The following is a 21,177-nucleotide window of genomic DNA, read 5'->3' as shown; positions in this document are numbered from 1 at the left end:
CAGAATGGGTGGTGCTCTGGATGCTGGAAAGGGTGGGCATGAAGCCCAGCTGGTAAGTAGATCGCCTAAGCATCAGATCTGCTCAGAGGCGGTGGGTTCAGCACTAAGGATGTCACTATTGATCTGTTTTGTCCATGACTTCTCAGTAACTTTTTTCCCTCCCAGAGACAGGGTTTAGCGTGGCCCAGGCTGGCTTCAAACTCACTAAGTAGCTGAGGATGACGTTGAACGTCTGATCCTCCTGCCTCCACCTCCTCAGGACTGAGTTGACAGTCACATGTTACCGTCTCTGGTTTATGCAGTGCTGGGGATGGAACTTGGGGCTTTGTGCGTTCCAGACAAGCATTCTACCAACTTACCAGCCAGACACTTTCAGTACCATCTCAGCAACAGGCCTGTTGATCACCATCAACCAGGGCTTCTGGGGTGGGTGGCACAGCTTCCTCCTACTTAGTCTGGCCCTGTGTGACTCTGCCAGGCATACTGTCCCAGAGCAGCTGGCCCCATTTCCATAGTGCCCTGGCTTAGGTTCACAAGACAGCTTTCTTTCCTCAAGAAACAAGCCTGCACCCAGCAGCCGGAAGCGTCTCCTGATGCTGGGCAGGTGGGAGCTGGTGCTTGGGGAGGCGGAGCCAGGAAGGGATTAGTAGCTAGGCAGCAGATAGCTCCAAGCTGTGTGCCCATGTGAGTGGGCAGCCTTAGTGGAAGGCGCTTGGCAGCAGGGTCTGCCACTCCCTGCTGAGCAGTCATGGAGAAGTGGGGGAGGACACTGTCCCATGATCGAGAAGTGAACAGTACCTACACCCAGGACAGCCACAGTGATGTCCGTCTGATATCCTGAAGAGGAGACGGAGGGTCTGGATAGCACCCGTATTCTGAAAGGAAATCTGCAGAGTCCCAGGGCTCTACATGAAAACACTGGGCTTTAGGGGGCGGGCAAGCAGGCGAGCTGGCTAGAAGACACCAGCCTAGTGGATCAAGACAGGAAGCCATCTGACGGCAACACTGACTGCCAGGCCTCGTGGGGCTCTGGAGGAGGGGGTGGAGGAGGTGGGCTGGGGAGACAGTTAATCTACAGAGCATCAGGGCGGCTCCCACCAGAAGGTGACCTTGTGTGCTGGGACAGCTGCCATCCGTGCTGGGCATCTTTGGGGGCATAAAGGGATGGCCAATGGGCCACCGTTGGCCGCTTGGTGGGAAACTTGCCAAGACTTTCCCTGTGGCCAATCCCGCTGTCCTCACCCCAGGGACAACTTTCTTCTCTAATTCCTTCCTTCCCTCTGCTCTATGGACAGGTGACTAACGGATGACAGGCTGGGTGCGATGGCTTTGCTGACCGTGGGGCCTTTTGCTGGTGGCCCGTGGCCCCAGTCTTCCCCACTGGACAGGCTCCTCAAAGATGCTCAGCAGACAAAGGAAAAGGTCCTGAGATGCGGTGTCCCTGGGATACCCCCTCCTCTTTGACAGACTTATCTGCAGAACACCACTTCCTGCCGCTTCCTACTGCGCACACACACAAAAACCACTTACAGTAAGTCTGAGCCCTCAGCATGGGACAGCACTGTGTGGGTGAGGGGATTGTACCTGTGGCTGAGTGGGGGTCCACAGGCCCCACATCACAACCACCTGACCACAGCTCACCCAATACCCATAGTCCCCGTCCTCTGGCAGGGGCATTCTGAGTCTTGTGTACACCCCTGCTTCTAATGTGTCTACCGTGTGGCTCACTCTGCAGAGCTGAGCTAATCCATTGCCTGCCTGTGCTTCTGAAGACCCTGAGCTAGGAAAGCTACATGAGCTCCCCCCACCAGGCCCCTCCATGAATTTCCTCAGTCTGGGCCTTTAGGATCCTGGAAGGGGGGGGCAGAATAGGGGTTGGGAAGAGTCCCTCCTTTGCAAGAGCATTCAAAGTCATTTGGCAGGTCCCAAAAGTGACAGGGCCTTTTACTCGGAACTTACAGAGTACAGGGGTCACTTTATAACTAAAGCATTTATTTCCATTCAATTCACTAATGGATTGTTCTGCTCGGGTTCCTGCATTGGCCCACAGGGGAATCTGTGGCCAGACCCCCGGTGTTCCTCTGGCCAAGACCTTAAGACCTGGGCAAAGGCCTCATGGAAGGAAGAAGTGAGAGAGAGTCACATGGTCTCCGGGGGGTACCCTTGGAGGGCTGGGGTGTCACAGTGAATGATCAGGGTCCTGATGTCCCGGGTAGCCTGCTCCAGGCTCCCAGAGGTGAAATTGGGTTTTGGCCATCGGAGAGCACCCAAGAACCTGAAGGGGCCTCTGTGCCTGCAAAGTACCAGATAGAACAGGGCAAAGAGCGTGAAAGTGTGCAGGGAGGCAGGGAAGACTTCCGGCCTAGGAGCCCCCATCTGCCTCAGTCTGCTTTCCAAGGTGGGATGCTCGGTGCAACTCCTTCCGCTCCCCCAGCCCCACTGAGGTCTCTGAATGACCCAGGTGGCCCTGTGACAGTTGGCTTTGGTGAGGCCTGGCAGCAGGTGAGAGGAGGGAGGGGTGTCAATGAAAAGCATATAAAAATCCAGAAATGTGCATATAAAATCTCGCCCTTGGTGTATTGCCTAAGTCAGTAAGCAGTAAGCACCTTCTTCCTGGAGAAGGATCAAGTCCTCAAAAGGTAGGAAATGTCAAAGTGTCTCTTCATTGTCATTTAAAAAAAACCCAACAAACAAACCCTCCCCAGACCAAAGCCACCCCGATCAAAATACCCCCAGTCCATGAATTGCTGTAAACAAACCCAGATGCAAGATCAATGCTTCTCAGTGGCAGTCGTAGCTGATGACAGTCACCCGCAGCATTGTCCTCAGGGTGAGGCCGAGCGGGAGCAGGCACCCGGGCAGGGCAGGGCCTCCTGGGGCTGCAGACCTGGGTGGCTGGGCCTCAGGAAGATCTGGCCTGTTTGGCATGACCTGGGAGGCCAGAAGCTCCTCTTCCGCCTCCTGAACCATTAGCTGAAAGTCTCTCGGAGTTTTTGAAATCGTCTCTCAGGACAAAACTAGTCTCCTGTCTGCTGGCGGCAGCTGGAATGGACTCCTCGGAGCCTATGTGGGCTGGCTGCCTGTCTCTCTGCCCCTTGTGCCTAGGGCTGGGCCGTTAGTGACGCTCCAAGACACAGCTAAGGCCAGGCAAGGAGGGTGGCCCATCTCTTCCCTTCATATTAATCATCCTGGAAATGTTTCCTGGCTCCGGCCAGCTCAACCTTCCCAGAAGGAGCTGGAGAGAAAATGCTCTTGGCTTCCAATGGGACAGACCGTGTGGCTCTCCCAAGCCTTTTTCTTTTCTCCCCTAAGAACCATCATCACTCTTCTTATGAGAATCCTCTTGGAACAAACGGTCCTTACCTGTCCCGCCCCCTCCCAGATCTAGGTGCGCGTTCCCCCCTTTCCCTTTTCCTTCCTTTGACTTGCATGGGTTCTTGGTGACGTCTTGTTGGCTGGAGTGCTGCTTGGTGCTTCCTGTTGCCTTGTGGCCTCCTGGCAGGTGGCGGACCCTGCAGTGGACAGGGCAGCAGAGGGACCGACGTAGGGGGCTTAGGGGGCGGCGTGGAGGAAGAGGCGAGCCGAGGCAGGCGAATGTCAAACCTCCACAGACTGGATCTGGTTCATCTGGGCCCGCATCACCTGGATACTGTTCAGGATTTTTTTCTGGTGGCCAGCTAGGGTGACCCCAACACGGAGAATGTCCCTTTGGGAGAGATGGACAGAGTTAGGAAAACGTATGTGTTGAGGAGGTGGTGGGCCAGATGCCTTAAGTTCCCCAGGCCCTTTCGTGCTGAGGGATAGGGAAAGGATGTGGGGATGGGTAACGGGTATCAAGGCTGGACTAAGAGACTCTGGGGCCAGATCAGCCGATGCAGAGGCAGGAGGCCCGTTTTCCTTCTGCCATCCAGAAGCGTGGATGGACTTGGATTGGCCATGTACCCACTTCCTTGGTTCTCCTTCACTAAACCCTGGTTTGCAGATGAAAACTCTTCCCAGGCTTTTGGGAGACACCAGGTGGACCCGGCTATAGATCTGGATGTGCCTGACTCCTTAGTCCCTGCTACCCGTTACCCCTGCTGGGTCACTGCCTATTCACTCTCCCGCGCCCCACATCTGGCTGCTGGGGTGGAGGGTGGGGAGCGGGTGTCAACAGCGATGGGCGGAGGTCGCTAGGCACTTACTCCATCATCATCTGAGATACAACGTCAAAGGAGGTGAAGCCGGCGTTGGCGAAGCTCTCCTTGTACTGGCCCATCTTGATGGCTTCCAGCCACTCATCCACCGTGTTAAAGCTGGTGTAGTCAGGGATCGTTCGGTCCAGCAGAGGCAGGTTGATGCTGGGGAGGGGCAGGGGACAGGGGATGGTCAGGGCACACACTTATAGCCAGGTGGAGGATAGGAATGCATGTGGTACCTGTGTGGGTATCCCTGTGTAAACACAGGTGAGTGTGTGTGTAGGTGTTTATGCGGAATATGGACATGAGTCAGAACTTGTATAAGGGTGTATCATGAGTGCCGGAGGAACCTGGGGAAGGCTCTGGGAATCCCCACTTATAGGAGGGCCTTCGGTTGGGCGATGGTGCCAGCTAGTCCCTGCTTCCTCCCCTAGAGCCTGTCTTCCCCTTTCTCTGACCTTGGTATGTGCTTCCAGCACATGGACCACACCATCAGATCTACCACATGCAGACAAGGCTCAGAGCTAATGGGACAGCCTCTGGGTGGGCAAGGCGTGCACAGCTCTCATGAGGGGAAGGGATCAGGGGCTTCATCTAGACCAACAGTTCTCAACCTAGGGGTTGTGACCCCTTGGAGTTTAACAACCCTTTCACAGGGGTCACCTAAGGTCATCGGAAAACACAGATATTGATGCCATAATTCATAACAGTAGCAAAATTACAGCTGTACAATAATTCAGTTGGGGGGCTCACCACACGAGGAACTGTATTAAAGGGTCGCAGCATTAGGAAGGTTGAGAACCACTGCTCTAGAGAGAAGAATGACTGACATAGGGTCAGGGTCAGGGTCAACAGGTGGAAGTTAGTACGAAGACCTCATGGCCACAGACAGACTTTGACTCAAGGAATCTAGGTTTGGCTGGCCCTGGTGGAGGGGTACCTGGTTGCACACTTTCCCCCTAAACCCCGTGGGACTGACAGTCCCTGTTAGTGGGACCAGCAGCTATGTGACCCATGAAAGTCGTATGACCTGTATGATAGCTGTCCTTGGATTCCAGAGAGTAAGACTGAGCAGGGTCAGCAGCCGCCTGACCTTGTAATAGCCACCTCTGGAAGGCAATAATGAGGCAAGCCTAATGGAGCATATAGCCACCTCTGGAAGGCAATAATGAGGCAAGCCTAATGGAGCATATCCTGGGACTGCAGGAAGGAAGTCCCAGGGTCCCTGAACCCTGTCCTGGGGCTGAGCTGGTATTTCCATCCTGGGGACATGTATGTGGTGGGTATGGCCTTCTGAAGGGGGGCATGTGTGCACTGGTGGCTACGTGGTTCTGAGAGCGCGCGCGTGTGTGTGTGTGTGTGTGTGTGTGTGTGTGTGTGTGACCAATCATGAGTGCTGTGCCTCACTCTGTGCATGAAGGACTTTGCACAAGTGGTTATGTGTGTGTGTGCATTTGTACCTGTTCCAACAAGGGCACAAATGCACGCTGGGTGTGGAGAGGAAGAAAGAACAGTTAGAGGAATCTGTGCTGAACACAGCCAGTCACCACCGAGACTCCAGATGGTAGGCAGTGCTTCCTAAATGCTGTCCCCTCCAACCCTGCTTTACAAGGGTCTTCCTCCACCACCCCAGACTGTCACTGGGCAGGGCCCAGATAGCACCCAGAGGAGATGGGTGGGGCTAAAGTGAATCACACCCAGAAGCAAGGGCTTGGAGACAAGGGTGGGACCAGGGCAGCCATACCCAGATGACAGGGGCGCCATGGCTTTGAGGCTGTTGGGATTTCGGATCATCTTGTCCAGCGTGTTGACAATCTGGCCAAACTTGGGCCGATGGTTGCGGTCCTTCTGCCAGCAGTCCAGCATGAGCTGGTGCAGGGCGCTCGGGCAGTCCATGGGCGGAGGTAGCCGGTAGTCCTGTTCTATGGCATTGATCACCTGGGGAATGGCAGAGGCGGAGTGGGGCTGGGTGGCGGGGGTGAGGACTTTAGCCAGGAACATTTATCGCTGGAGCATTGCAGACCTGACCCATGGGGACTCGTTGAGCTCCTAAGACTGCCTTGGGTTCCACCATGGGTTCCCACCATCCACTGCCTGTCTGTCTCCTGTGTCAAGTCCTGGCCCCTCTCTCTGCCAACCTTGGAAACCCAGAAACCTCAGCCTGTTCCCAAGTCCTATCAGGGTGACTTCCTTGCACTGGGCTGTCCCAGCTCTTCATTTTCACCATCTGCGAGCCCCCTCCTGGCTCTGACGGCTGTGGACATCCCTGCTGGCCCCATTTGACTCTAGGGTAGCCATATCCTTAATCTGAGTGCTCACAGAGATCCAGATAGAGAGCTGGGCCCTGAGCTGGCCGGTGACCTTAGAGCCAATACCTGCCTCTCTATCAGAGACAGGAGGTCAAACATGCCTTCGATCTGCTCTACCACCATGAAGATAAGACTCTTCTAACGGAACTTGACCACAGCTTAACGAATTTCCCCTTCAAGGAGCCTCATCCTTCCAGGGTATTTGTGTGAATGAAAATTCCTGGGGAGACTTCAGACTCCTCCCCTGAAACCTGCTACAGTGTGGATCTCAATGTTACTCAAAAACCCATGTGCTGGAGGTTTGGTCCTCAACTTGGGGACCTACGTGAGGGTGGTAACTCTTCTAGGGGATGGGGCCCAGCGGGAGGAAGATAAACCACTGGAGGCATGCCAAGAGGGGGACACTGGGATGCTGGTCCCTTCTTCTCCATTCTCCTTGCTTCCTGTTGTTATGAAACAAGCAGCTTCCCTTACATTTCCACTGTCACGTATGGTCCTCAAAGAGATGGGCCAACTAGATAGACCGAAACTGTGAGCTCAAACCTTTCTTCCTTTTAAGGTGACCGTTTCAGGCAGCTCGTTATGACAGACAGCTGACCCATACAAATCCTCGCTACCCTTTCTGACTGAGTTTCCGCTCCAAGCTCCCGACCCTGCTTCTCATCCTCGCCTCTACACTTTTGCGAGAGCCGTTCTTCCCACCGCAGGCCCTCGCTCTCCGAGGGCTATTGGTTCTGTGGAGACTTCTTGGCTGACCTCGTCCTGACTGTCCTGGCCTCCACACCCACAAGGCTTGACACTTGTGTTCTACACTTTGGCACCTGACCATAACAATCCCTGATGCTTGCGGCTGATTCTCTGAAAAGTCATCTCGGGGCACATGAGACGGTTTAGCAGGTAGAGGCACTTGCTACCAAGAACTCAGAACCCGCATGGTGGAAGCAGAGAACTGATACCCACAGATTGTCCTCTGGTTTTTACACATGTTCCACGACACTTTAGCTAGCACGCGCGCACACACACACGCACGCGCGCACACACACACACACACACCACACACACACACACGCACGCGCGCACACACACACACACACACACACACGCGCGCGCGCACACACACACACACACACACACACGCACACGCACGCGCGGACACACACCACACACACACATGCACGCGCGCACACACACACACACACACACACGCACATGCACACACACATACACACACACACACACGCACGCGCGCACACACACACACACACACACACACACACACACACACACACGGCAGCATGGCTTCTTGGGCCTAGCTGCTCCCACATGCTGAGGATTCGCCTATTGGTGGTTGAGCAGGTGGACCTCCCTCTTTCCTCGGTGACAGTCCAGGTTCATCTGCCTGGGAGCCAGGCCTTCAATCTCAGGGAAATCAGCCCAAGGCCAAGAGTCCCTGGTCTTGCCCTCCTCAATCTGGCGGTCCAGGAAAACCCTGCCCACATCCCGGAGACTTACGTCCTGGTTGGTCATGTCCCAGTAGGGCCGCTCCCCGTAGGACATCACCTCCCACATGACAATGCCATAGCTCCACACGTCGCTGGCTGAGGTGAATTTCCGGTACTGAATGGCTTCCGGCGCTGTCCAGCGGATGGGGATCTTCCCACCCTGGGAACAGAGAGAAGAGGTTGATGGGGTGGGGGGGATAGTGACCTGTCTGATCTCTTCTCTCAATACTCCCCATACTGTGCTGTTTCAGAGCCCAGGAAGAAACTCGTTGTTTTCCAAACTCCTCAGTTTTTTTCAACCACATTTCTATACGCTGCTTCCTCTGCTGGAAACGCCTTTCCCCACACTGCCATCTGGAGTCCACCTTTTCATCCTTGAGTTCCCAGAAAGTCTTTCCCTGGTTCTCAGAGAGTTCCTGATTCCCTAGATTCCACGGTGTGCTCATTCATGTCTCTCTTGCCTTCCCAGGCCATGTTCTGGCGTCCAGTCCTTCACTCTCTTCTGTTCACCATCTCCCTGCTTCTGCAGCCCAGGTAACCCAAGAGCCCAGGAGTTTTTCTGTGTGTCCCTTCCTGTCTCCAGGGCTCAGTGAAGGCTTGGCCTGGGCATGTTGGTGGATACACACAGCTTAGAGAGGTGGCTATGCCCAGGGACCCTTGCTGTCCTCTTACCAGAGCGCTGGTATAGGTGGGGTCAGAGGTGTCATCCTCGAGGAAGCGTGAGAGCCCGAAGTCAGACACCTTGCAAACCAGGTTGCTGTTGACGAGGATGTTGCGTGCGGCGAGGTCACGGTGCACATAGTTCATGTCTGCTAGGTACTTCATGCCAGCTGCGATGCCCCGCAGCATGCCCACCAGCTGGATGACTGTGAACTGCCCATCATTTTGCTGTGGGGAAGGCGGAAAATAGAGTGGATGGAAGAGCAAGTGTCAGTGCTCTGGAACTGCTCACAGTGGCAGCTGTCTGCCACCTCTGTACACGCCGCAGGAAAGACTCAGATACCCAGGAACCTCAGCGTGGCCTAGGAGAGGCCAACTTGAGGACAGTAGGGAGAACACTAGCCTTGGAGTAAGCGTGCATGGATTGACCCCGTCCCTGCAAGCTTAGACACATGACCTACTCTCTGAGTCTAACTGCTCACCTGTTAAACAGGGCACAAGTGACACACATCCCTTAGGGTTGTGCTGACTTGAACAGGAAGCTGGTGCTGGGACCAACTTCATCAACATTTGCTGAGTGACAGCTGGCTCAGTGGCACACTCCCGACACCCAAGCCAGCGCTCGCTTGTCTTGATGGCTGACTGCGTTGTCCGGAGGGGATTCATCTGTTGGCCTTTTGCTTTGATTTGTCTCCTTTATCCTGTGCAACTTGGGGGAGCTACAAGGTCTGCAGAACACCCTTGGATGGGTGTCAACAGCCATGGCTGTAGCTCTCCCTTTGGCCCTCTGACCCTGGGCGAATGCTTCTTCTCTCTGAACTCTATTCTGCTGTGTCATGAGAATGCTTCTTGAGCATGGACAGGCAGGCACCTCAGGTGGTACAACCCTGAGGGAATGCCTGGGCTTCCCAGGAAACCACATTAAGGACTCTGAGATTGCTTCTGAGTGAGAGGAAGCTCTGGGATTGATTAACAGTGCCTGTCAGGGTAAGACAATGAACGGTAGTGACCAGTAAGCTATTCCTGGCCTAGCGCTTTCTCGAAATTCAACGAAGTTATGCCCAGCAGCCTTTTCCTACCCTGCTCACACCCCTGGGCTCTCCGTACCCGGAGGAAGGAATCCAGTGAGCCGTTCTCCATGAACTCAGTGATGATCATGACAGGTGTGCTCTTGGTGACAACCCCCTCCAGGTGGATGACATTGGGGTGGTCGAACTGGCCCATGATGGATGCCTCACTTAGGAAGTCCCGGCGCTGCTTCTCCGTGTAGCCCGACTTGAGGGTTTTGATGGCCACAAAGATCTCTCTCTTGCCTGGCAGCTTCAGATGGCCACTGCAGACCTCACCAAACTCCCCTGGGATAGACACATTGAGACAGATATAGTGTCATGTGGGAAGTGTTACCTCCCTGTGGCCTGCCACTCCCATTGTAGGTGCGTTATGACCTCATTCTAGCAAACACAGGATCCCGTTGTGAATGTAGGACCTAGAACAGGCCCAGCCATCTTTGGGAAAGTGGGTCCTTCACGGCTGCCCTGAGGTATCTGGGGATGAGTACATGGGGAGACTTGAGGAGCTGGGGACAAGACCATGGTGGAAAGGACAGAGGTAGGCTCCAGATCCAGTTTAACCTCCAACTTGCTGTGCCTCACGACAGCCTCAGTTTCCCTTCTATGCCTATGATGGTTTTACAGAATGACTTCTGAGGGTTCTTTGTAGGCCCCTATCTTCAACTTATCATCAATTTCAGGGTTACACTGTGATCACCCACCCATGGCCAAAGCCACGGTACCTTGAGGCATTTGCTACCTACCTGCTCCGATCACCTGCTCAATCTTGACACAGGAGATGTCAATTTCCTTGGCAAACTCCCGCACTGCCTCATTAGGGTCTTCATAGGTGAAAGGGTCAATATAGATCTTCATGCCTGGGGTCACTGGGGGACAAGACCAGGCTGGGTTACATGGGCAGGCTCCAGAGGTGCACACATGGAAAAATGGCAGGCAGTCCCCCCAGGGTAAGGATGCTCCTATATGGTCGGTCCTCTTCTGAGTTCACCTGACCCATCTAGGTCTCACTGAGTTGATGGGCAGCGAGTAGAAAGGTGGGGGGTGGGGATGGAGATCAGAAAAGTGATAAATAGGTTCTAGTCTTGTTCTAAGATCACAGATCACTAATAGCTTTCTGGAGCAGCTAAAAGACTCTGGGATCGACTAGCGGTGTCTGGTTTTGATAACGGCATAGAATAAAAGGCTGGATAGGTTTGCAGTCCTGTGATACAGAATCCAGGTGCAAGGACAAGAAAGAGGAAGTCGTAAACGAAAAGAGGGCTTGGAAGATGGCTCAGTGATGAGCCCACCACTCAAGCACAAGGACTTGAGTTCAGAACTCTGGTACCCACGTTAAAGCCAGGGTAGGAGGATGGCCATGTAATCCCAGCATTGGGGTTTGGGACACGTGGATGGAGGTGGGTGGATCCCTGAAGCTCAATAGCAGCTAACTTAGTCAAACTGATGAGCTTCAGGTTCGGTGAGACTCCGCCCCCCAAATAAAGGTGGGAAACTTGACACTAACCTTAGCACTCACAAACATGCATACATCTATACGAACAAGCACACATGCTCACAAGTACACCACAATACACAAACACACACATTCACACACGCACGCACATACACACTTGCAGCCAGGTCCATGAGCCTGTGGGTGCCTCACTCACCACATCTTGAGTATCCTACACTCCTGTATCCTCACTAGCTGAGGCTCAAGCCTTTCTGGATCCCTGGATTCCTTGGTGAGCAGCCTGAAGCCAGATCCAGGACACACTCATTTCATTCCTGACCTGCTGTCAATGTTTACGTGTGTGGATTCAGAGAGAGAATCTGAACAGTCTGGGCAGCAAAGTCCCCTTCTGACCCGTGATGAAGTCACTGAACTGCTGTGATGGAAGGAGGGCTATCAGTCTGTCTTCCCCTTCCGACTTGGGTATCCCGACACCCAGGCCTTCCTCTGGGCTCCCAGCTCTCCACTCCCATTCTCCTCCGTGCTGGAAGCTGTGTCACTTCAGGCAGCTGTTCTAGGACTCAGAAGCTGGAGCCCCTGGGTCCTCCTCATAGGCCACCAACCCAGCTCAGCTGTGTGACCCTAGCACTATATGATGACTGTTCTCTGCTTCTACTTCAGACAGCCCATGAATCTGGGAGTCCAGGCCCTTCTGCTTGTGTGACCAGTAAAGTTTTATTGGCACTCAGACATGCTCATTGATTTTATACCAGGGATGCAGGGTGGAGCACTAGAAGAGACCCATCAAAATGAAACATCTCAGCATATGGCCAGCCCTAGCTCTAATGCATTAGCTATGTTTGCAACTGTGTGTGTATGTTTGTGTGGTGCATGCACGCTCATGTGTGCATACATGTTCTAACTTGGCCCTTTCTTTTTTTTTTTTTTTTGGATTTTTCGAGACAGGGTTTCTCCATGGCTTTTGGTTCCTGTCCTGGAACTAGCTCTTCTAGACCAGGCTGGCCTCGAACTCACAGAGATCTGCCTGCCTCTGCCTCCCGAGTGCTGGGATTAAAGGCATGCGCCACCACCGCCTGGCTAACTTGGCCCTTTCAGTCAGGGGTTACAAACTGAGTCTATGAGCCTTTTGGCAGCCCCTGGATAGGTTTTTAGATGCCCCCAAACCCCCCAGGAATAAAGTATAATTATTACTGACTTGTTTTTGAATTAAAATAGTAATTCATGAATTGGCAGGATGACTCACTCAGCGGGTAAAACTGCTTGCTGCATGAGCGTGACAACCAGAGTTTAATTTCTGGAAATGATGTTAAGAAAGTAAAAACAAAAAGCCAGACATGGTGGTAAACACCACTAATTCCAGTGCTCCCAAAGAGAGACAGGCAGTAGAGAAAAGGGAATAGCCTGGAAGTTTGTGGAGTCTGCAGCATGGCGGGAGCAATAGGAGAGGTCCTGCCTCGGTGAGGAGGGAGGACAGAGCTGACGCCAAAAACTTGCCCTCTGATCTCCACACGTATATATGTGCACATCATATAGTCATCTATATATACACCATAATAACAAATAAAAACTGAAGAACAGAACTGAGCCACATTATTTTAAAAAAGAAATGTACAAAGTCCAGAATTATGGTAATAAATATCACAAAAAATAAAATAGTCTTGAAAAAAATCCATCACTGAGTATACATGACTAGATTTTTCAGCTGCGAAATGTTATAAATGGGGATGGGGAGGTGGCTCAGTGGCTACAAGTGCTGGATCCAGCAGCATCTATAATCCCAGCACTTCGATAAGGGGATGGCAGGAAGGGACAGGAAGGGACAGGAAACTCCCTGGAAGCTCAGGGGTTAACTAGTGTGGAGCATGCCGTGGAAAAACAAGAGATTGCTTCAAAGTGGAAAACAAAGCCCAACATCTAATGTTATTCTCCATCCTCTACACATACACTGTGGCATGTGTGTGCCTGTATTTACACACATGCACATTACACACACATACACTGTTTTTAAATAAGAAACTTATGGGACTGGAGAGATGGCTCAGCAGTTGTGGGTGCACACTGCTCTTGCAGGGGATCCGAGTTTGGTTTCTAGCACCCATGTTGGGTAGCTCATAACCATTCAAATCTCCAGCTCCAGCAAATCTGGTGCCCTCTTCTGGCCTCCACAGGAACCTGCACTCATGGGCACATACCCCAACGCATATGCACACATACACACAATGTTCTTCTGGCCATATGCTACAAAACTTTCAGTAGAGTTGTATAGGAGCCCAAGATTTCACAAAGACAATAAGAAGCACCAGCCAAGAGCTAGGGCCTGGGAGGAGAGCTGGGCACAGGCTCTCGTCTCATTGCTCTCTCCCTGGCACACGTCTCAGAACTCTGCACACAATAGATGCTCCAAGTTGGGAGAGTGGAGGATCCAGGCAACAAAGATGAATTATGGTAGCAGCAGCTGTCACTCGCTGAGCCTTTATCTGAGCCTGACACTGTGCCAGGCTCTTTGCATGTATTTTCTTATCTCCCCCTCATCCTCTCAGGAGCTGGGGGACAGAACTTCAGCTCCATGAAGTCAAGCACTCAGGCCAAGGCCGTGTATCTCGGGGGCCCCCAGGTCTTTCAGGTTTGAGCACAGGTGTGATTCTTTTTCTTCTTAATTTTTAAAAGGTACTTATTATTTTTAATTACGTGTAGGTGAATGCATCCAAATATGGCACGTGCCTGCAGGTGCCAGAGGTATTGTATTCCTTGGACTGGAGTTACAGACAGTTGTGAGTCACCTGATGTGGGAACTTGAAACTGAACTCCTGGATGTCTGGAGGAGCAGCAAGTGCTCCTAACTGCGGAGACATCTCTCCAGTCCCAAGATTGATTCTCTTATACTTATGGGACTGGGGATTGAACCCAGGGCCTTGTGTCCCGTGTACATGCTCAGCAAATGCTCTACCACAGAGCTATAGATGCCCAGACCTCAAGGATGGCTCTGTTTTACTAAAAACATTATTTTATAGGTGTGAGTGTTTTGTGCCTTCATGTTAAGTTTGTGCACCCCACGGATGCAGTGCCAATGGAAGCCAGAAGAGGCCGTTGGATCCCTGGAACTGGAGTTACAGTGTGAGCTGCTATGTGGGTACTGCACAACCTGAGCCCCCGCAAGGGCAGCTGGTGCTCTTAACCGCTAAGCCACTGCTCCAGCCTCCAGGATAGTTCTTTGTCACGATTCTCACTCCTGCTGGCCCTGGCACAGGCTCCCCTAACCTGGCATATGAGACGCATCTCCTTCCTTCCAAGTCAGCCTCCTCAGAGCCAGGAGAAGCCCTTTTTTTGCTCAGACTCAATACCATGGGTCATGGGACCTGGCTTTCAGCTTCTTGAGTTTTAACACAACTCCCGGAGATCCTTTCTGACAGGCCAGCTGGGCAGGGAGGGCAGGAATGAGGTCACTCCAGGAGCAAAGGAGACTCTCAGTAAATGTCAGCACCTTTATGGGCAGCAGCCAGAGGCCATCCCAGCCTTAGCGGGGAGCATGTCAGGATTGTGAGGTTGGGGGGGGGGGGCGGAGACAGGAGGACAAAGCACCTCTGCTTGGCACTGCCTCACTCAGCCCTCTGCTCAGGTTTGGATAATGTCTGTTCCTTAGCAGGTCTATATGTATGAGGTTTAGTTCTCAGCATGGCATGAGAGGTGGTGGGCCCTTTAAGAGACAAGTTACCAGAGCACAACCCTGGGGAGAAATGGAGGCAGGTTTGTGGGGCCAGGGAGACTAGTTAGATCTTCCAAGAGATTAAAGAACAAACCCAGTCCTCCTACTGGTCTTTCTTTGTGGCTTCTCCCTGTTACACAGGCTCCTGCCACTAAACCCTCCACCAGGGCCTTCAGCAGAACAATGGATTGAGAGCTTGATTAACTTCCTTTCTTTACACCTGATGCAGCCTCGGGTGTTTTGTGACAGCAGCAGACAGCAGACTGAAGACACTAGCTAATACAGATCCTTTCCTAGGGGCTCCAGGCACAGCTCAGCCCTTCTTGCTTCTGAGGTCATGCTGTTCTTACCCCCTCAAGGCACCTCCTCTTCCTCCCTGAGACCATATCAAACGCCATCTCCTCTGTGAAACCTGACTGGACTTCTCCAGAAGCAGTTGTGGCCTTCCTTAGGTACCACAGCCCCTTTTCCACTGTCAATCTATGACCCCAGTGTCTGTGACCTTTCTGTCCTGATCCACAACTTCCAAACACCCATGCCCACAGCTCCCTGCATCCCCTTTCTGGAACTCTCTGGTGCCTGTGGCATTTTACCATTTCCCCTCTCCGCCAAGAAGGCAGAGGCAATTCTGTCATGTTCCAGCTCAATTCCCAGGACTGGTATACAGCAGGCACTCAACGAATGCTTATGGTAAAATCCCAGTGATTCATTTATGAACCTTCTTCTCATTTAGGGTCATGAACACCTTTGAGAATCTGGTGAAAGCCACACACAGTTCTGCCCCTTGGAGAAGGATTCCCACGGCTGTGTACACTCCCATATTCCACATGCAATACTGGAGTTCACAGGCCATGGCAAGCTCCCACGGTCTAATCCCAGGTCAGAAGCCCTTGCTGTAGTGTGTTTGCTTGACCATGAGTGTGAAGGCGGTATACAGCAGATACTTAATAGACACTTGCTGCATACACATTCAGTGTACATTTATTGGGTATGAATCTGTTCTATAAAGTTGGCAGTTTAAAACCCAGTCATCCCTTTGAATGATCCTGCCAGGTAAAATACTATCAGCGTTAGTATCTGCCTGTGTCTGACTTACAAAAATAGCAACTTCAGCCAGGCAGCAGTGGCCCATGCCTTTGATGTGCAGACACCAGAGGACAACCTTGATTGTCATTTCTCAAGAACCACGCACCTTGGGTTTTCTGAGACTGAGTTCCTCACTGGAACGTGCAGGTTAGGCTAGGCTGGCTGGCCAGTGAGCTCCAGAAATCCACCTATCCCCCTTCCCCCCGCAAGTGCTGGGATTACAATCGGGTACCACCATGCTTGGCTCTTTTCCCTCACAGGTTCTGGGGATCAAATCAGGTTCTCATGTCTCATTACACGTACTTAGTGATCCATTTCCATAGCCCCGGAGAAATTTTCTAAAGGACTTAGCAGAGCATTTGGCAAACAGAAAGCAACAAATAATTGTTGCCTCATGTAAAGTAGACTTGGCTTTTATTAAATGTTACTATTATAAGGACACTATTATTATGCTAAGATCCACGGATTCATCCGAAGGACCCATCACTCTTTTTATGGTCTATAGAAGTATACCAAGACTTAGAGAGGCTCAGTGTTTTTCCCCAGGTCAACCAGCTGGCCAGTGGCACAGCAGAGATAAGAAATAATATTAGCCCCTCTGGTTCCACATCCAGACACCCCAGAAATTGGTACCCACTCAGCACATGCTGATGGCTGGGAAATCTGAGTTTGCATTGGTGACCCCGAGCCAGTCACACATTTCTGCCTCTCCACATTCTCCTCCATCTTGGATGTGTAGGGCTGTGCGGGTAGGACACGGGATCCGGGACACATCCTGCATAGTTCTGAGAATTCAGAGCAGGGAACAAAAACTCAGTATTAAAGAATATTGATCTCTGAACAAATCCTGGGGTCTATTTTAAAATTTTCAAGCCAGGTGGTGGTGGCGCACGCCTTTAATCCCAGCACTCAGGAGGCAGAGGCAGGCCGATCTCTGTGAGTTCAAGACCAGCCTGGTCTACAGAGTGACTTCCAGGACAGTCAACAGCCAACAGCCTTTGCTGAGACTGTAACAGACAGTCAGTCCCCAGCTCGGAACTTGCTGGAGCTTCCCACTTCACTTAGAGGAAAAGCCAAAGGTCTACATGATTGACAATCACTCTCACCCCCCATTCCTGGCCCCATTCCATTCTAGCCAAGCCTGCTTTACCTACAAGCTTCTGGCTAACCCCCTGCCCTGCAGTGTTCTCACTGGCTATCCCCCTGGCCTGCGGCGTTCTCACTGGCTAGTTCCCCGGCCTGTTATGCTCTTCCCTGGAGATAGCTGAGCAGCCCATTCTCCTAATCCCTTTGTGTCTTTGTTCAAATGAAACACCATCAATAAGGCCCTCGCTTACCCCCCCACTTAAGCCCATACACACCCCCCAGCTCTGGGTCCCTCTCCCCACATAGCTCACTCATGTGTGGTACCACTATGTACTGGTGACCTGTTAGTGCCAGGAAGACATGTTTAGATCTGGAGAAGACCTGCTACATCTGCAGGGAGACCAGGCAAGAGTTAGGACAGTGTCTGGTAAGATGGGTGGTACTGGCTCAGGTGAGGGCTAAGGTCAGAATGGATGGAGTAAGGGAAAGATGGCGGTGGTGCATGATGGGGTCCTCACAGGAAGTGCACATGGAACAGCAGCTGCCAGAGCCAAAAAGTCAGAGGCAGCCTGGCACACCCAGGACCTCCTTGGCCTTCGAGAGGGGCAGGAGAGATGACGCAGGGGTAAGAGGACTGGAGTTCGGATCCCAGCACCCATGTAACAAGCCAGGCGTCCCACAAGCACCTGTCACTCTAGTTCCAGGGGATGTGATGTCCTCTGTGTACATCCCACAGACACCCCACCCCTCCATGGCTCATACGCGCACACAGACGCATATACTCAGGCACACACACACACGTATTTAAACATGAGTAAATCTTGAAGGAGAAGAATGAGGAGGGCGGGGGGCAGCAGCAGCTGGCGGGGTCTCCATGGAAATGGCAGAGGAGGGCCCCAGGGCGGGTACGTACTGTGGCCGCTGGTGTAGTGCTGCAGCTTGTCGGTGTACTCTGAGTCGGCGCGCTCAAACCCCCGTCTTCTGGAACAAGAGCAAAGGGCTGGAGCCACCTGGAGGCACCCGGGGGGGTGGGAGCCACAGTGGGTGATAGGGAGAGAGGGTGGGCAAGCCTTTAAGGCCACTTCCTTGCTGGAGGTGGTGGTGTTTAGGCCTGTCCTTTGTCTGCCTTTACCTCATCCCTCTTCCCCTTCCCATTTCTCCCTCCTCAGACCCGGGCTCACTCTGTGTCCCGTCCCCCCCCTCCCCCCTTACTGCAGCCAAGTCCCTTTAAGGCAGACGCGAAGTCCTCAGATTCTCGTTGTGTCTTCTGACCCCACTAAAACCAGGAGCTCTGTCTGTCTGTCTGTCTGAGCTTACTCTGGCCCTCAGTTGGGAAGTGGGGTTAGGGGAAGCTCTTTAGGCAGGAAGCATCTTGGCATCGTGTCCTATGGCCATCAGGGACTGGCTCCTCCCTCCTGTCTCTGCCTTGCCACCCCCACCCGTGCCCAGCCCCTCCATCTTTTCAGCACTTCAGCCTCTGCCTGGGATAATGAATGGCATCTTCCTTCACCATCCCCACAGCTCCAAGCTTCCTGCCAGCATCTTGCCCACTGTTCTGAAATGGTCCTCACTGCTGAAGTGCCTCCGTGTGCAACCCTGTCCGTGTACTTGTCTGGACATCAGCTGATGCTATTGTATGGATGGTCAGCAGTCACCTAAGGTATCCTGGCCTACTGGAGCCTCTCCCTGCCACCAGTGGCTGACAGGAAGTCCCCATTTGCTCCCGACTATGGCTGAAGACCAGGCCCAGAAGCCACCACCCACCTGTTACATACGATGGCAATGACGACCACAGCGATGAGGAAGACTATGCCAGCAGCAGAGGAGCCGACGATGAGGGGCAGCTTCTCCTTGATGCTGGTCTGGTACTCGGCTGCAGGGACAGTGCAGTGGTTATTGCCTCCACCCTCCACCATGACGGTCTCTGAGGTCACCCCAAAGACTCCCCTCTTGCTTCCAACGCAGCAACTGCCTCATACTGAGCAGGAAATGAGACGTGAGAAGGAATAAGCCTACGACTGGCTTCAATCCTCTCTTCCTCATCTATAAAATGGGCATAGGGACCCCTGCACTCCTACACTGACATGGTAATAAGCAGGAATGGCTGGGACCCGGCTCCCTGGGCAGGAATCTTGACCGTGCTGGGCAAGCAGTCTACCAGCTGAGTAAGGGGGGACTGACAGTTCTCACCCCATAGGACTGTGGGTAAATCTATGACAATCCATGGTTCACAGTGAACACTCAGCCAGCTTGGACTCCTATTACTGTTTGCAGGGTCACTCACAGAGACGTCTGTAACAGCCCTGTGATACGCCCCCTACGGTGATCACTCACAGAGACGTCCATAACAGCCCTGTGATACGCTCCCTACAGTGGTCACTCACAGAGATGTCCATAACAGCCCTGTGATACGCTCCCTACAGTGGTCACTCACAGAGACGTCCATAACAGCCCTGTGATACGCTCCCTACAGTGGTCACTCACAGAGACGTCCATAACAGCCTTGTGATACGCTCCCTACAGTGGTCACTCACAGAGACGTCCATAACAGCCCTGTGATACTCTCCCTACAGTGGTCACTCACAGAGACGTCCATAACAGCCCTGTGATACGCTCCCTACAGTGGTCACTCACAGAGACGTCCATAACAGCCCTGTGATACGCTCCCTACAGTGGTCACTCACAGAGACGTCCATAACAGCCCTGTGATACGCTCCCTACAGTGGTCACTCACAGAGACGTCCATAACAGCCCTGTGATACGCTCCCTACAGTGGTCACTCACAGAGACGTCCATAACAGCCCTGTGATACACTCCCCTACAGTGGTCACTCACAGAGACATCCCTAACAGCCCTGTAATACGCTCCTTACAGTGGTTTCTTATGCTTGAGAAAACCAAGCTTGTGGAGGTCAGAACGGGCTTGAGGCTATCCAGGAAAGAAGAGGTCAAAGCCAGCATGTGAGCTCAGCTGCCGGCCCTGAGGCTGGGATGTGACTGACAGTACACAGATGCACTTGGCATCGGCTGGGCGGGTACCAGCTACCTCAGCACCCTCCTCCAGCACCCTCCTCCACGGTATTATTAAGAAGAGGAGTTGTCAAGGTCAGAGGGTGAGGTCATTTTGGGCTCTCAGTGCCTGCACACGGCCTGTTATACAGCAGGAACAGAATTGTAGAGTTAATAAAGGGGTCTTGGGACGGTGCCCGGTGCCTTGCCAGTGAGCTCATCTGATACGGAGGGGCCGCTGGTGAGGAAAGGGCAGAGGGCAGAGGAGGCAAGTGTTGGAAGACAGGTGAACATACAGGGAAGGCTCTACAGCAGGACAGGAAGTTAGGGTCATCCAAGAGCCTCTGAACGGTTTAGCCAGATGAGAGCCAATGCCCATGTTCCAAGGCTGGAAGCTAAGACATGACACTGAAATCTAACCATAAGAATGTGTCCTAGAACTTGGTTGGCTGGTGACAGGCCCATGGAAAGAATACTATTCTTAATATCTGTGTCCTCAAACCAATTCTGAGCTAGGTCCCCGAGACTTATATATGTTTGATGTTCTTGATGATGATGGTAACAGTTATCATCTCTTATGGAAGAAAGGACAGGGCCAGGAGAGATTAGGGGACTTGTTTTCAGCTACACAGTTAGGGACAAGCCAGAAGTGGGCTCCAATCTGTCTTGCTTCAGAAGTCTACCCCTTTATAATCTACTATTCCTCAAGATTATTAAAGCAGAAAAGGTATTCAGAAATCATATATTCCAAGACTGGAAAACAAACATAGCACATAGACCCATTCCTTTGTCCAGGGCAGACATTACTAATTGATCCCAGCACTTCTTTCTGTTGAGCTTAGATGGGGTTTTGGAATTCTCAGTCTCATTGCAACTTGCTGGAACTGGAAATGGGCACGAAGTTTACTATCTCAAAAAGCACAATGCTCTTTTGTTTTGTAGATAAAAATCCAGAGCAGGGAAAGAAAAGAATTTAATTAGCATGGGTTTGCAAAGTAGGTCTGACCTCTTAAATGTCCCAGAAGATGAAAGAGTCTTGCTCATTTGTGGTAATAGAGAAGTAGGGACCTTTGTGGGCCACAGAACTGCAGGCTCTAAGGCTAGCCATGCAGTTTGTGCCAT

At 52.4% G+C, this 21,177-nt stretch overlaps 1 protein-coding gene across 5 annotated transcripts in view; it reads right to left on the bottom strand.

The window, feature by feature from the left end:
* Window positions 1-3,331: 3,331 nt before the first annotated feature.
* The window catches only part of Ephb2 (EPH receptor B2), a 181,571-nt gene continuing 163,725 nt past the window's right edge, over window positions 3,332-21,177 (bottom strand). For 3 of the 5 annotated variants that reach the window (XM_041651220.1, XM_041651217.1, XM_041651219.1), the window contains exons 8-16: window positions 18,812-18,920; window positions 17,961-18,028; window positions 10,463-10,585; window positions 9,757-10,004; window positions 8,662-8,877; window positions 8,000-8,149; window positions 5,923-6,116; window positions 4,185-4,340; window positions 3,332-3,706 (exon numbers count right to left, since the gene is read on the bottom strand). In XM_041651220.1, the coding sequence (XP_041507154.1) occupies window positions 3,598-3,706; window positions 4,185-4,340; window positions 5,923-6,116; window positions 8,000-8,149; window positions 8,662-8,877; window positions 9,757-10,004; window positions 10,463-10,585; window positions 17,961-18,028; window positions 18,812-18,920 (1,373 nt within the window). In that variant the 3' untranslated portion in view covers window positions 3,332-3,597. The remainder of the gene's footprint in view (window positions 3,707-4,184; window positions 4,341-5,922; window positions 6,117-7,999; window positions 8,150-8,661; window positions 8,878-9,756; window positions 10,005-10,462; window positions 10,586-17,960; window positions 18,029-18,811; window positions 18,921-21,177) is intronic. The other 2 variants (XM_041651221.1, XM_041651218.1) reach the window with 1 other exon arrangement.

The sequence above is a fragment of the Microtus oregoni genome, unplaced genomic scaffold (assembly GCF_018167655.1).
Source record: "Microtus oregoni isolate MIOR12 unplaced genomic scaffold, Mior012 000005F_ref0000423, whole genome shotgun sequence".
In the NCBI taxonomy this organism is placed as follows: Eukaryota; Metazoa; Chordata; class Mammalia; order Rodentia; family Cricetidae; genus Microtus; species Microtus oregoni.
The sequence above is the reverse complement of the archived record's forward strand: the minus strand, read 5'-3'. Positions and strand labels throughout refer to the sequence as shown.